This window comes from Vitis vinifera, chromosome 18 (assembly GCF_030704535.1).
Source record: "Vitis vinifera cultivar Pinot Noir 40024 chromosome 18, ASM3070453v1".
Lineage (NCBI taxonomy): Eukaryota > Viridiplantae > Streptophyta > Magnoliopsida > Vitales > Vitaceae > Vitis > Vitis vinifera.
The window spans coordinates 3,061,208-3,078,557 of record NC_081822.1 but is presented as its reverse complement, the minus strand read 5'-3'; the positions used below and the strand labels follow the sequence as shown (position 1 = coordinate 3,078,557).

The 17,350-nt window shown below is 27.0% G+C and overlaps 1 protein-coding gene across 2 annotated transcripts; it reads right to left on the bottom strand.

Annotated features, from left to right (window-relative positions):
* Positions 1-11,985: 11,985 nt before the first annotated feature.
* On the bottom strand, positions 11,986-15,293 carry LOC100260849 (uncharacterized). Of its 2 annotated transcripts, none has more exons than XM_010665918.3 (2): positions 14,881-15,293; positions 11,986-12,188 (listed from the first exon to the last, which is right to left on the bottom strand). In XM_010665918.3, exons 1-2 carry the CDS (start codon positions 15,272-15,274, stop codon positions 12,133-12,135), a joined length of 450 nt encoding a protein of 149 aa, XP_010664220.2. In that variant the 5' UTR covers positions 15,275-15,293; the 3' UTR covers positions 11,986-12,132. The 2 variants fall into 2 exon arrangements, with proteins under 2 accessions (XP_010664220.2, XP_002285852.1); XM_002285816.4 differs by having other exon boundaries at positions 11,986-12,185; positions 14,881-15,247.
* Between the last annotated feature and the right edge of the window lie 2,057 nt (positions 15,294-17,350).

Sequence of the window (17,350 nt, the reverse complement as noted above, 5' to 3'; positions counted from 1 at the left end):
CCACCCCTCCCGGGAAAATAAATGAAATTTGTGTCTCCATGATTCCCAAAAACCTAACAGAAAAAATGTCTAATATATATGATCGGTTAAGAGTTTTCCATAATTGTGTGCCATGTTGCCACATTATTAGAAGTCTTACATGGTATGCACCTAATTTTCAAATGTGAATGGGTGCAATTTATTAACTTATTCATCATATAAATTAAATTAAATTATTAAATTATTAAGTTAAATTTATCAAACACCCACTTGATTTATTCACGTGTTTTTAATAAAATGTTTTAGTTTTCAAATAAATAATAAATAATTTTAATGGTTGAAAAAAAGGCCCAATGTTGATGCAACTCCCACACCGCACTGACGGGACCTTGTCAAATGGGGTGTGGGCATGGGCTTAGACCAGTCAATTTCGTAACATTTTCGTCGACTAACCACTTTTAAATAAGTATATAAAATAAAATAATAATAAAGAAATGGACATCTGGACGGTAGTATCTTGTTAGGGTGAGTTGGACCTTGACACGTTTGGGTCTAGGGGGCTTAAGTGGGGAAGGCGCCAAACACAGCACAAATAATATGCCAGAAAAGATTCTTTTTTTGTTTTTTTTTAGCATAAGACCCACCTCCCTTGAGTCACCAATACGACAGAATTAAGTATATAAACACACTTGATTTATATTTTCTAAAGTTTATTTTCTCCTATTTTCTTAACATCCAAGCAATGGTTCTAGTCGGCGACTCGGCTGTAGTCGAGATGGTTTTTTGGGAGACAATTCAGTGAACATGTGAAGGAAGAGTTCCGTGGTGATGTTGCCTCATGTCTTCGCAAAGTGTACTATGACCCCTGGCTACAGGACACATGGAGGAAATTTGTGGCCAAAAGAAAAGGTCAATCTTCATGCAGATCAAGTTTCTTCCCGCACACCACCCCCCACCCAACCCATCTCATACCCCATACTTTGGATTCGAAATGGGAAATATCAAGACTGTGATATTGTAAAATTACTGCATACGAGTGAACATTTTCATGTGATCATTATCTGGATTTTTAATTAATGACAGTGATGGTGTGGGTATAAATAGTGACCTCACTAGGAAGTGGAAAATGATCAAAGATGAAGGGAAGCGAAGTGGGCAGTTTAGATTGGGGTTTAATTATATTTTAAATATTTTTAAATATTAAATATTAAATTTATAGTTTTTCAATTTCAGTATCCCATAATTGGATGATGAAATGAAAGCCGACTTCACAAGTGGACCAGCACCAAACACCAAGAAGACCCGTTGGGTTAAAAAAGTGATTTCGCTTTTGCGAGGCTGGCAAGGGGGGCGACTTGCCAACCTCCCTTTCAACTTTGTCTTGCTCTCCATACCCAGTCTTGAGTGTTCCTACGCCCGCAAATACACTCTCTTGCCTAGTCAAATGAAAATCATTCAAGAAAGGAGCATAGAAGATGGGATTATAACCTCCAAATCCGCAGAGGAAAAGGCATTTGGAAAGTGGGACTTGGACACCATGTGTTGAAATGAGATCAAATCAAGTTATTCTATTGTGCTTCCGCTTTTTTCCTCTCTTTTGGCCTTTTTCCCTTTTCATATAGAGCAATGGAGCACAGGCGGGCCAATGATATGATTTCTCACAACCCAAGCTTATCTTGAAGATACCGTTATGCCCTTTGACAGAGTAGGGATGCGGAAGCGAAACAGGGGCATCTTCCGAGATTTATTCCACACGCTACGTCGAGTTTTGGGTGAAGGTCTCCCTAACTAATTAAGGGGTGCCGACCATGCAAGTGGGGTGTGCCAAAAAATCACGATCTATAGGATCGCGGGCCTGAATTCAAATCTTTGAAATTAAAAAGGAGAACAACGTTGTTGAAGAAAAGTCGGTATTAGACCAGGGCGACTCCACTAGGGGGCATAGGTTGGGCCGAGAAACAAAGGCCCTAAGATTTTTGTGGGTTGGGTGCGATCAACACAATGCATGAATATACCGTGCGAATCCTGAAGTTGCCGGGTCTTAGGAATCAGAATAAAAAGTGTTTCCTTCTCCCCCACAACTTGGGGAAGCCGCCCTAAGAGTTGGGCCTTATGGCTCCTACTTTATTCATAACAGAACAGTGGTTGAAGAACAATAGTTTTAATAGTGATTTTATGAAATATTTTTAATATTTTTAAAAATTTTATCAAGTGTTATAAATATAAGAAACGTTATTTGAAATCACTATCAAACACATTTTTACATAATCACATCCCAATTTATTTCATATATTAGACGGTCTTATTTGAAATGTGAAAATAAAACTTGGGAAGCCATTTTTTTCTTTTTCTTTTTTATTTTGTAAATTCGATTAAATATAATCTTTTTAATAAAATATAAAGAACAACATTATACTAATATGGTAAAGCATATGTTTTTATTATAAATATTATAAAAAAATATGGATATTAACATCCTCATTTTTTATTTATATTATAAGAAATAATTAATAATGATTCAAAATTAATAGTCACTAAAAATATTTTATTTAATATGAATTTAAAAACAAATGAATTTTAATTTTTAAGGTGTAAATGAACGATTTTTTTTATATATGTACGCATTTAGTTATTCAAGTAACGGCAAAGTATTGTAAATTTATATTTATTTTGTAATTAATTAATTAGTTTTTTGAATTCCAATTATTCTTAAAAATTAGAAGAATCATTAAATAATTCAAAACATTAATTATGTTTATAATATATTTACTTAATAAAAAAATTTAGAAAATATAATTGTATATATATAAAAAATAGTAAAGTCATGGCTTATAATGTGTTGTTAGTTTTGGTTCATTAATTTTTGTGGCGATTATAAATATATATTTTAGTTTTAAATTAATTTAAAAGTTTATTAAATTAATTAATAAATTCAATAGAAAACCTCGATGTATATTTCATAAAATTTATAAAAATCTAATTACGTGCATAACACATGCACTAAAGTCATTATACACCATTTTTATCAATTAATATATGATATTAATTAGACTCATGTTTGAGTTTCTATTTATTTTAAAATTTATTAAATTCAATAATCAACATTAAGTTTTGGTTGATTTGAAAACTATTTGTTTAATGAAAAACATATACATGATTTTATGCATGGAAAAAACAATAGAATCATCCTATGCCAATTTTTGTTTTCCATAAATTTATTAATTTATTTGTTTGAATTTCAAATTATTTTTAAAATTTATTAAACTTATCATTGAATTCAACAAATTAAACTTTGTCGGGATTTTTTTAGTTTATTTACTTGGTAAAAAATCTCATAAAATCATAATTACATATAAAACAATCTAATTACGTGCATAAGACATACACTAAAGTCATTATACACCATTTTTATCAATGAATATATGATATTAATTAGACTCATATTTGAGTTTTCATTTATTTTAAAATTTATTAAATTAGATAATCAACAATATTAAGTTTTTGTTGATTTGAAATCTATTTGTTTAATGAAAAATATATATATGATTTTATGCATGGGAAAAACAATAGCATAATCATATCCCAATTTTGTTATTCGTAAATTTATTACTTTATTTGATTGAATTTAAATTATTTTAAAAATTTATTAAACTTGTCGTTAAATCCAACATAGCTTGTCTGATTTTTTTAGTTTAATTATTTGGTAAAAAAATTCATAAAATTATAATTACATATAAAAAATTTAATTACATGCATAAGACATACACTAAAGTCATTATACACAATTTTTATCCATTAATATATGATATTAATTAGACCCATATCTGAATTTCTATTTATTTTGAAATTTATTAAATTGGATAATCAACAACATTAAGTTTTGGTTAAGTTGAAATCTATTTGTTTAATGAAAGATGTATATATATATATATATATATATATATATATATGATTTTATGAGAAAAACAATAGAGTCATCCAATCCCAATTTTGTTGTCCATACATTTATTACTTTATTTTATTGAATTTCAAATTATTTTTAAATTTTATTAAACTTGTCATTGAATTCAATATATTAAACTTTGTCGGTTTTTTTTAGTTTATTTACTTGGTAAAAAAATCTTATAAATTTATAATTACATATAAAAAAATATAATTACGTGCATAAGACATACACTAAAGTCATTATACACCATTGTTATCCATAAATATATGATATTAATTAGACCCATATTTGAGTTTTCATTTATTTAAAAATTTATTAAATTGAATAATCACCAACATTAAGTTTTGGTTGATTTTAAATCTATTTATTTAATGATATATATATATGGTTTTATACATGGAAAAACAATAGAGTCATCCTATCCCAATTTTGTTGTCCATAGATTTATCACTTTATTTGATTGAATTTCAAATTATTTTTAAAATTTATTAAACTTATCATTGAATCCAACATATTAAACTTTGTTGGCTTTTTTTAGTTTATTTTTCTTTGGTAAAAAAATCTCATAAAATTATAATTACATATAAAAAATATAATTACGTGCATAAGACATACACTAAGTCATTATACATCATTTTTATCATGAATATATGATATTAATTAGACCCATATTTGAATTTCCATTTATTTTAAAATTTATTAAATTGGATAATCAACAACATTAAGTTTTGGTTTATTTGAAATATATTTGGTTAATGAAAAATATATATATGATTTCATGCATGGAAAAACAATAGAGTAATCCTATCTCAATTTTGTTGTCCATAAATTTATTATTTTATTTGATTGAATTTCAAATTATTTTTAAAATTTATTAAACTTGTCATTGAATCCAACATATTAAACTTTGTTGGTTTTTTAAGTTTATTTACTCGGTAAAAGAATCTCATAAAATTATAATTACATATAAAAAATATAATTTCATGCACAAGACATACATTAAAGTCATTCTACACCATTTTTATTCATTAATATGCGATATTAATTAAACCCATATTTGAGTTTCCATTTATTTTGAAATTTATTAAATTGGATAATCACTAACATTAAGTTTTGGTTGATTTGAAATCTATTTGTTTAATGAAAAATATATATAGATGATTTTATGCATGGGAAAAACAATAAAGTCATCATATCTCAATTTTGTTGTCTATGGATCTATTACTTTATTTGATTGAATTTCAAATTATTTTTAAAATTGATTAAACTTGTCATTGAATCAAACATATTAAACTTTGTCGGTTTTTTTTTAGTTTATTTACTTGGTAAAAAAATTTCATAAAATTATATTTACATATAAAAAATATAATTACGTGCATAAGACATATACTAAAGTCATTATACACCATTTTTATCAATGATACATGATATTAATTAGACCCATATTTGAGTTCCCATTTATTTTGAAATTTATTAAATTGGACAATTACCAACATTAAGTTTTTGTTGACTTAAAATCTATTTGTTTAATGAAATATATATATATGATTTTATGCATGGAAAAAACAATAGAGTCATCATATCCCAATTTTGTTGTCCATGGATCTATTACTTTATTTGATTGAATTTCAAATTATTTTTAAAATTGATTAAACTTGTCATTGAATCCAACATATTAAACTTTGTCGGTTTTTTTTAGTTTATTTACTTGGTAAAAAAATTTCATAAAATTATAAATACATATAAAAAACCTAATTACGTGCATAAGACATATAATAAAGCCATTATACACCATTTTTATCTATGGATATATGACATTAATTAGACTCATATTTGAGTTTCCATTTATTTTAACATTTAATAAATTGGACAATCAACAACATTAAGTTTTTATTGATTTGAAATCTATTTGTTTAATGAAATATATACATACATACATATATATATATATATATATATATATATATATATGATTTTATGCATGGGAAAAACAATAGAGTCATCATAGCCTAATTTTGTTGTACATATATTTATTACTTTATTTGATTGAATTTCAAATTATTTTTAAAATTTATTAAACTTGTCATTGAATCCAACATATTAAACTTTGTTGGTTTTTTTTTAGTTTATTTACTTGGTAAAAAAATTTCATAAAATTATAATTACATATAAAAAATCTAATTATGTGCATAAGACATACACTAAAGTCATTATACACAATTTTTATCAATGAATATATGATATTAATTAGACTCATATTTGAGTTTCCATTTATTTTAAAATTTATTAAATTGGGTAATCAACAACATTAAATTTTGGTTAATTTGAAATCTATTTGTTGAATGATATGTATATATATATATATGTTATCCCAATTTTGTTGTCCATAAATTTATTACTTTATTTGATTAAATTTCAAATTATTTTCAAAATTTATTAAACTTGTCATTGAATCCAACATATTAAACTTTGTCATTTTTTTAGTTTATTTACTTGGTAAAAAAATCTAATTACGTGCATAAGACATACACTAAAGTTATTTTATACCATTTTTATTCATTAATATATGATATTAATTAGACCCATATTTGAGTTTCCATTTATTTTGAAATTTATTAAATCGGATAATCACCAACATTAAGTTTTGGTTGATTTGAAATCTATTTGTTTAATGAAAAAATAAATAAATAAATAAAATATATATATATGATTTTATGCATGGGAAAAACAATAGAGTCATCCTAACCTAATTTTGTTGTCCATATATTTATTACTTTATTTGATTGAATTTCAAGTTATTTTTAAAATTTATTAAACTTGTCATTGAATCAAACATATTAAACTTTGTTGGTTTTTTTTAGTTTATTTACTTGGTAAAAAAATTTCATAAAATTATAATTACATATAAAAAATATAATTACGTGCATAAGACATATACTAAAGTCATTATACACCATTTTTATCAATGATACATGATATTAATTAGACCCATATTTGAGTTCCCATTTATTTTGAAATTTATTAAATTGGACAATTACCAACATTAAGTTTTTGTTGACTTAAAATCTATTTGTTTAATGAAATATATATATATGATTTTATGCATGGAAAAAACAATAGAGTCATCATATCCCAATTTTGTTGTCCATGGATCTATTACTTTATTTGATTGAATTTCAAATTATTTTTAAAATTGATTAAACTTGTCATTGAATCCAACATATTAAACTTTGTCGGTTTTTTTTAGTTTATTTACTTGGTAAAAAAATTTCATAAAATTATAAATACATATAAAAAACCTAATTACGTGCATAAGACATATAATAAAGCCATTATACACCATTTTTATCTATGGATATATGACATTAATTAGACTCATATTTGAGTTTCCATTTATTTTAACATTTAATAAATTGGACAATCAACAACATTAAGTTTTTATTGATTTGAAATCTATTTGTTTAATGAAATATATACATACATACATATATATATATATATATATATATATATATATATATATATATGATTTTATGCATGGGAAAAACAATAGAGTCATCATAGCCTAATTTTGTTGTACATATATTTATTACTTTATTTGATTGAATTTCAAATTATTTTTAAAATTTATTAAACTTGTCATTGAATCCAACATATTAAACTTTGTTGGTTTTTTTTTAGTTTATTTACTTGGTAAAAAAATTTCATAAAATTATAATTACATATAAAAAATCTAATTATGTGCATAAGACATACACTAAAGTCATTATACACAATTTTTATCAATGAATATATGATATTAATTAGACTCATATTTGAGTTTCCATTTATTTTAAAATTTATTAAATTGGGTAATCAACAACATTAAATTTTGGTTAATTTGAAATCTATTTGTTGAATGATATGTATATATATATATATGTTATCCCAATTTTGTTGTCCATAAATTTATTACTTTATTTGATTAAATTTCAAATTATTTTCAAAATTTATTAAACTTGTCATTGAATCCAACATATTAAACTTTGTCATTTTTTTAGTTTATTTACTTGGTAAAAAAATCTAATTACGTGCATAAGACATACACTAAAGTTATTTTATACCATTTTTATTCATTAATATATGATATTAATTAGACCCATATTTGAGTTTCCATTTATTTTGAAATTTATTAAATCGGATAATCACCAACATTAAGTTTTGGTTGATTTGAAATCTATTTGTTTAATGAAAAAATAAATAAATAAATAAAATATATATATATGATTTTATGCATGGGAAAAACAATAGAGTCATCCTAACCTAATTTTGTTGTCCATATATTTATTACTTTATTTGATTGAATTTCAAGTTATTTTTAAAATTTATTAAACTTGTCATTGAATCAAACATATTAAACTTTGTTGGTTTTTTTTAGTTTATTTACTTGGTAAAAAAATTTCATAAAATTATAATTACATATAAAAAATATAATTACGTGCATAAGACATATACTAAAGTCATTATACACCATTTTTATCAATGATACATGATATTAATTAGACCCATATTTGAGTTCCCATTTATTTTGAAATTTATTAAATTGGACAATTACCAACATTAAGTTTTTGTTGACTTAAAATCTATTTGTTTAATGAAATATATATATATGATTTTATGCATGGAAAAAACAATAGAGTCATCATATCCCAATTTTGTTGTCCATGGATCTATTACTTTATTTGATTGAATTTCAAATTATTTTTAAAATTGATTAAACTTGTCATTGAATCCAACATATTAAACTTTGTCGGTTTTTTTTAGTTTATTTACTTGGTAAAAAAATTTCATAAAATTATAAATACATATAAAAAACCTAATTACGTGCATAAGACATATAATAAAGCCATTATACACCATTTTTATCTATGGATATATGACATTAATTAGACCCATATTTGAGTTTCCATTTATTTTAACATTTATTAAATTGGACAATCAACAACATTAAGTTTTTATTGATTTGAAATATATTTGTTTAATGAAATATATACATACATACATATATATATATATATATATATATATATATATGATTTTATGCATGGGAAAAACAATAGAGTCATCATAGCCTAATTTTGTTGTACATATATTTATTACTTTATTTGATTGAATTTCAAATTATTTTTAAAATTTATTAAACTTGTCATTGAATCCAACATATTAAACTTTGTTGGTTTTTTTTTAGTTTATTTACTTGGTAAAAAAATTTCATAAAATTATAATTACATATAAAAAATCTAATTATGTGCATAAGACATACACTAAAGTCATTATACACAATTTTTATCAATGAATATATGATATTAATTAGACTCATATTTGAGTTTCCATTTATTTTAAAATTTATTAAATTGGGTAATCAACAACATTAAATTTTGGTTAATTTGAAATCTATTTGTTGAATGATATGTATATATAAATATATGTGTGTGTGTGATTTTATGCATGGGAAAAACAATAGAGTCATCCTATCCCAATTTTGTTGTCCATAAATTTATTACTTTATTTGATTAAATTTCAAATTATTTTCAAATTTTATTAAACTTGTCATTGAATCCAACATATTAAACTTTGTCATTTTTTTAGTTTATTTACTTGGTAAAAAAATCTAATAAATTTATAATTACATATAAAAAATCTAATTACGTGCATAAGACATACACTAAAGTTATTTTATACCATTTTTATTCATTAATATATGATATTAATTAGACCCATATTTGAGTTTCCATTTATTTTGAAATTTATTAAATCGGATAATCACCAACATTAAGTTTTGGTTGATTTGAAATCTATTTGTTTAATGAAAAAATAAATAAATAAATAAATAAATAAAATATATATATATGATTTTATGCATGGGAAAAACAATAGAGTCATCCTAACCTAATTTTGTTGTCCATATATTTATTACTTTATTTGATTGAATTTCAAGTTATTTTTAAAATTTATTAAACTCGTCATTGAATCCAACATATTAAACTTTGTTGGTTTTTTTTAGTTTATTTACTTGGTAAAAAAATTTCATAAAATTATAATTACATATAAAAAATCTAATTATGTGCATAAGACATACACTAAAATCATTATACACCATTTTTATCCACGAATATATGATATTAATTAGACTCATATTCGAGTTTCCATTTATTTTAAAATTTATTAAATTGGATAATCAACAACATTAATTTTTTGTTGATTTAAAATCTATTTGTTTAATGAAAAATATATATATGATTTTATAAATGAGAAAAACAATAGAGTCATCCTATCCCAATTTTGTTGTACATACATCTATTACTTTATTTGATTGAATTTCAAATTATTTTTAAAATTTATTAAACTTGTCATTGAATCCAACATATTAAACTTTGTTGGTTTTTTTAGTTTATTTACTATGTAAAAAAATTTCATAAAATCATAATTACATAAAAAAAAAAATGATTACATGCATAAGACATACACTAAAATTTATTACTTTATTTGATTGAATTTCAAATTATTTTTAAAATTTATTAAACTTGTCATTGAATCCAACATATTAAACTTTGTCGGTTTTTTTTTAGTTTATTTACTTGGTAAAAAAATTTCATAAAACTATAATTACATATAAAAATCTAATTACGTGAATAGGACATACACTAAAGTCATTATACACCATTTTTATCCATGAATATATGATATTAATTAGACCCATATTTGAGTTTCCATTTATTTTAAAATTTTTTAAATTGGATAATCAACAACCTGATTTGAAATCTATTTGTTTAATGAAATATATATATATATATATATATATATATATATATGATTTTATGCATGAGAGAAACAATAGTCATCAAATCCCAATTTTGTTGTCCATAAATTTATTACTTTATTTGATTGAATTTCAAATTATTTTTAAAATTTATTAAACTTGTCATTGGATCCAACATATTAAACTTTGTCAGTTTTTTTAGTTTATTTACTTGGTAATTTTTTTTTCATAAAATCATAATTACATATAAATAAAAAAACTAGCAAAACAATTCAAAATGAATTTTGAGTTCCATTATTTTTGTTAATATTAATTTAATTTCTTTTTGAGTTTCAAATTATTTAAACATTAATAATTTGTTTGCACAAAATGTTGTTTAATTTGAAATCGACTTGTTTAATAAAATAAAAAAAGAGAGAAGTTAAAAAAGAATTATATAAGAATACAAATAACTCAAATGAATATCATATTTAAAGATTATGGACATTGGTATTGGGCAGCAAAAAAAATATATATATAAAAAAAAGAAAGATATGTGATCTACTTTCTTCTTTTATTATTTAGCAAAAAAAAAAAAAAAAAACCTCTCAAAAGATGTCATTTTGAAATGAAAAATAGAAACATTTTAAGCAATTCGTATAGGTATTATTATCAATTTATTTATTTTGTCATACACATTTCCGTTGTTACCTAACATTGAAACAAAAATAAATAATCACATATATAAAAAACACAAGAATTGGAATCACCCAATGCTTTCTCATAGAAAAAGAAATAAAAATAAAAATAAGTCTGATTCCCTCTCCCATCTACCAAACATGCTCACAGAGGAATGAGAATGTGGGAATGAATGAATTTCATGGGTCAATCAAATTCACTCTTAGATATTCCTCGAGAACCTGGGAAGGTCTATTATGCGCACCAGACAGCAACATAACCCTGATTTTGATAAGTTATAACAGCCAGCATGCCATTTTGGGAATGTTTCTCAACAAGCCTTTAATTTGGAGGCACATCGCTTCGGGAATGTTTCTCAGGATGCTGCTTGCTCACCCACCACAAAAAAGAGTTCATCTGAAAATGTCGAGTTTTCTCATGTTTTTTCTCATCGGCTACATGTTGAAAAATCCCCCTCAGACAATTTTAATTTTAGAATCCCATGCTAAAGATGGAGGAGAAAATACAAGAAGAAAATAGCAATACCTCATATCCCTTGTCCTCCAAAAATTACAGTATGCAATTAAATCTTGCCTTAAAAAAATTTGCAAAGAACTTGAAATTTTATTAATTGAACAAAGAGAGTACAGAAGTTCTCATCCCTATGTATTTCCTGGTCAGAATGCCGGTTAAATGAGGCATCTGATGGGCACTCTAGCTCATTAGAAATTCAATTTGACAGTAGGCAAGTTCAGACCATAAATTTAGGGACAGATGATTTTGAATCTTCCTTCTCAGCATCTCCTGCTACATCCAGACGAGTAAAAAGCAATTAGACAACAGCTGATCCATACAATCAGGAGTTCATAAATGATAGTGAATGAGTATCCCGTTTCTATATCATTTGTTCAATGTGTACTAGCTCATCCAATAAGGTGCTAAAAACACTGAATTCCATCACAAAGAATAGAGTTACTTACGGTACACTAGTGAATGGCATGCTATGCATATGCATGACACTAGGAATCACCTTATTAATTTCATATCATTGTTTTGCTCCATAGAGTAGTAAGTAATAACATTTTACACTTGAGTTTAGTTACAAAGGCACACAGTGAGGACAGGTTTTTACATCAAGGAAAATAGCAAGTATTGCTAAGTTCTAAAAGAGCTACAGAAAATCTTCATCAATAGTTGACCTATTTTTCAATTTTCCTTTTGCTGTATGTCAGAAATTAACTGGGATGCTGTAAGAAATCGCAAAGGTTTTTAATTATAATGTCATGAGCCTTGGACATTGAATATACAATGTTTCTCTCATCTTCATAATGAAACATAGACTTTGTCATAGAAACGCATTGAAATATGTATGAAATATGTATGCAAACACAAATCACATACATGGATCTGCAATTCTAGCTACATAACCCTTGTGAAACTCTCAAAAGTTCTGATGGAAAAAATTGCACCGCAGGCCCGTCCCAAAGATTAGCAAGCACTACGGAAGTCTGTGCAGAACTTCCAAAACCTGTTAAGAGGGAGGCCATCCTCGATATTTGCAGACATTTAGAAAGTTATTTGCAGAACTTCTCACCAAAACCTGCCAAGTGTGATGGCCCACCCATACAAATGGATGGGCCACTAGTGCCAACCAGTCTTCACAGAGGTTTAACAAAAAAAGGGTTTTATGGTATGCAGTCAACATGCTTATGGCATCTGATTTTGTTCTGACATCCACAACAAGACATGTACAGACATCAGCATTGTTTTTACTCAAGCATCTAAATTGCCATGTAGTAACAGAGGTTTTTTCTATGTTCATAGGATGTCATCCTACAGATAAGAAGTCTTTATATTATAAAGCTTATGAATTGGCCATGTCATTGGGCAGTTAAGTAAAGATTCACCTCCAAAACGAGACATAAGAAAAAAGATATGGTGTTTTTTTTTCTTCTGATAAGCAAAAAATGCAAACATATTAAAAAAGTGAGAAAAATTGAAGATACGGTGAAAAATAACTGCGAATTGGCACCATAAATCCAATTTTAAACTTGGAGCAATCAATATTGGGCTAGGCTAGATAAACAAACCAAAATCCCGCCTTCGATCCGGGATAGCAAAGGTTATATAATTTGATTGTCTACTCAATAAGTCAATCCAGGGACAGAATTGGGCTTAACTAAACTGGAACAACTCCATCGATCCTAGACAGCAAAGGTTATATAACCTGATTGGTCTACTAAATAAGTCAATCCAGGGACAGGCTCCTTGTTTGCACCAATAACAAATCATGTGAAGATCAATTTGTTGACAACAAGAAGCCCAAAAAAATGTAAAACCAGATTGGAATGGCTTGGTTAATGCCTACAGAGACCTTTATTGTTTATCATAATGGTTAACCCCCACACATGAAGAAATTTCATAGTACAATGGTTGGAAAAAAAAACTTCTTTAAAGTATCATAATTTCTGATTCAAAATCTAATAAATCCATTTTTCAGGAAACAATGCTGTGTTTTCTTGTTAATTTTCCTAAGAGAGATATCAAAGGTTTTGCAAACTACCAGGCACCATCATGAAGCAGAAGCACAAACCACAATGAGATTCTTTTAACCTGATATCACCCAGCTAGCACAAAATTCCTAAAAATAAGAGTAAAAAGGAATTCCAAAAGTCGGTAGCATTTCTACTAAAATCAATTTGGGAATTTTTCTTTAAACACCAAACCACCATGCAGAGGTATGCAACAATATGACTAGTCACAGCTATCTATCAAAGGTTTTTTCTTGTTAATTTCCAGAGAGAGATATAAAATGTTTTGCAATTACCAGGCACCACCATGAAGGAGAGGCACAAACTAGAATGAGATTCTCTTAAAACAATATCACCCAACTAGCACAAAACTCCAAAAAAAAAGAGTAAAAGAGAATTCCAAAATTCATAAGCCTTTTCACTAAATCAATTTGAGAATTTTTATTTAAACATGATATTATTGTGAAGCTGACAACATTCCTCCAAGCCCTAGGATGTCAGTGAGCAAACACTAAGACACCAACAAGAACATGACTCTTTAAGCATTACAGTAGGATTGTCAGTGACTTCTCCCTAAAACCAAAGCTATTCAGCGAACGAATCAATGAGCTAAGGCGCCAGGACTAAGCTTGAATAACGCTGATCTTGCCTTCGTTGAGCTTGTGAGCCATCTGGGTAATAGCTTACAAATTTTGGGAAATGCTTATTTCATCTTACAAAGAGTTATAAAAATAAAAAACATACTTATAATCCAAAATCAGGTGGTCGGCAAAGAACCCTTGGGACTGCGTTTGTTTCCCGGAAAATAAAGTACTTACACCATTCTCAGCTCATGGATTCGAATAAACTGGGAAAATGCAGCAACACGCTTGACAACCAACAAAATTCCCAAACCTCGACACTTACAAATATGGAAGTCTATATATATTTATATATAAGGGGGATTCAGAGAGAGTTGGGCGACTAACCAGTTTGAAGAGGTGGGGCTTCGCCGTAAATGGCTTTGAGCCTAGCGAGAGGGACGGGCTGTGGTTCGCCAAAGAGCTGCTGTTTCCAATCCCACACGGTCTTCTTGAGGGCCTTATTGGTCTTGACCAGCGACTCCTTCTCTGCTTCTAGGGCTTCAATGTTCCTTTGTTGGTTCACTGATCTCACGGTTAAGGCCGCGAATGATCCTACCAAGAGCACGTTGATGACTGTGTTGTTGTTTGCTGCTCTCGCTGCAATACTCATCACTCTGTTTCCCCACTCCATTTTCCCAATTGATTCCTGAAATTTTTTACTTCCGTTTGGGTTTAAGGGTTTATAAAATGGAAACCACCAATTTTGTTCACTTTTCATAATTACTATTATTGTTTTCATCAACGACCCTTAAATTCTTTGATTAATTATTATTTATAAAACCAAAGAAGTGACTAATAAGTGAACGATCTAACATTTTTCAAAAATAGTTTTTTATTCTCTAAAAAAAAACTTTTTACCATTAAAATAAAATAAAGTAACTATAAAAATATATAATATTTTAAAATTATCGTTATTACAACAAGAAATAAGTTAAAATTTTATTTTAATATTTGGTTTCTAAATAAAATCTTATTTCAAAATATATTTTTTTTTAATATTATTAAATAAAAATAAATACTATGATAATTTCCTTCTTCTGTCAGAAAGCTTATTCCGAGTTGCAAATCTTGCGCGTAACTCACACGGCCTCCTGAGGCGGGAATATCCCCCTCGAAACCCACCTATATTTAGGCCCAGTTTTACTGTTTTACATTTGGGCCAAGGTTCCAGTACGAGTAATTGGACCTCCCCTCGAAGCTCTCATCTTTCGGTACTCGTGGCATGCCTAACTGGTAAGGCGTGTTTGTTTTGACTTGTCTCTAATCATTTTTGAAAGAAAATCGAACCAATTTAAAACACGTATAATTTAATATTAAAGTAATGAAAATGTTGGTTTTTTTTATTATATTTATTTTTACTAATGTAACAGGTCTTTTTTTTTTTCTTAATAAACCTTTTATAATATGGATATCACACCCGTTAAACATTATAATTTTGATTTCAAAATCAAAAAATGAAAAATTATTTCAAATAATGTTTATATTAATCCGTTAGTTTTGTTACCTTCCCATTTACGGTATTGGCATATGACATGGCATTATAACAAATCTTACACCTTTTGGTTGACACTCGTGTAGGGAACCCCCCAGACGCCCACGTGGCAACCCCGCGTAGCATTCCCCCACGCCAACTCTCTACCCGGATCCCCTTAAGGGGGCACACAACACTCTCAAATCCTTTACCCAGATAGTACTATCCCTTATCCGGATACGTTGTCCGGATCATTGGCCGTAAAACGCAGGTCATGCTAAGTCACCTCAGATAACTTGTCACAACCCACATTCCACCGCCTGTAAAGCGAAATAACAGAAATGATGGCAAGTCATCTCCCACAATTTCTGATAGCCGCTTGCAGAATGATGATGATTCTGCCATCACTTCAGGGTCATCATGACAAGTCAAAAAATCGTCCAATCATTAAAGGGAGGCATAAGAACTTCTGACACTATAAAAAGGGGTCCTCGCCCAAAGAAGAGGTAAGCTTTTCTGACTCGGGAAAAATAGCAAATTGATCATCAGAGTAATGATTGACAAAACCATAGGAGGGTGTGTCCAGACATCCTATCCGAACATCTTTTGTAGAGTTAACTAAGGCAAGAACCATCATCGGTTGAAGGCAAACGTCCATTTGGCAGCCGCGAGGATCCCTATGACGCAAGGCTTCAACAACTCATACTTTTGAGTTTTGATTGAAAATAGCATATCAAAAAAAAAAAAAACAAATAAATTAAACCTTCAACCAAAATAATTTTTAAATTAATTTAGGTTAATCATTTGGATGTGCATAGGGCTTGAATGTTTTTTTCCATGACTTTTGTCACAAAAACTGTGGTAAGTAATTAGTTTCCAATACTTTAAATTTAAGTTTAAAACCGAAATTGAAAAAAAATTAAAAACCGTGGTTACTAACTATAATTTTACAATGTGGATATTCATGTGAATACAACGCACTAGTTTGAAAATCAAATCACTTTATAAAATTTATGTTTTAATTAAATAATTTTTACCCATACCTATTTTTATAGAAGATTGCACATAGGATTTATGTAATATGATTCGTATCTCATAAAAAAAAGTGAGATTTTATTCATCAATAAAAAAATATATAATAAAAATAACATCTAATATTTAAAATTAGTATTATCTTTATATATTTAAAAACAATTTGAAATATATACACTTTTTAACGAGCCATCAAATTATTTAAAAAAATGTCATTTTACTTATCATGTTATTCAAATGAGTTGACAATTAGATTCATCTATATAAATGTTTTAATTCTTTTTAGATATCTTATTATTTGAGATTTTTTTA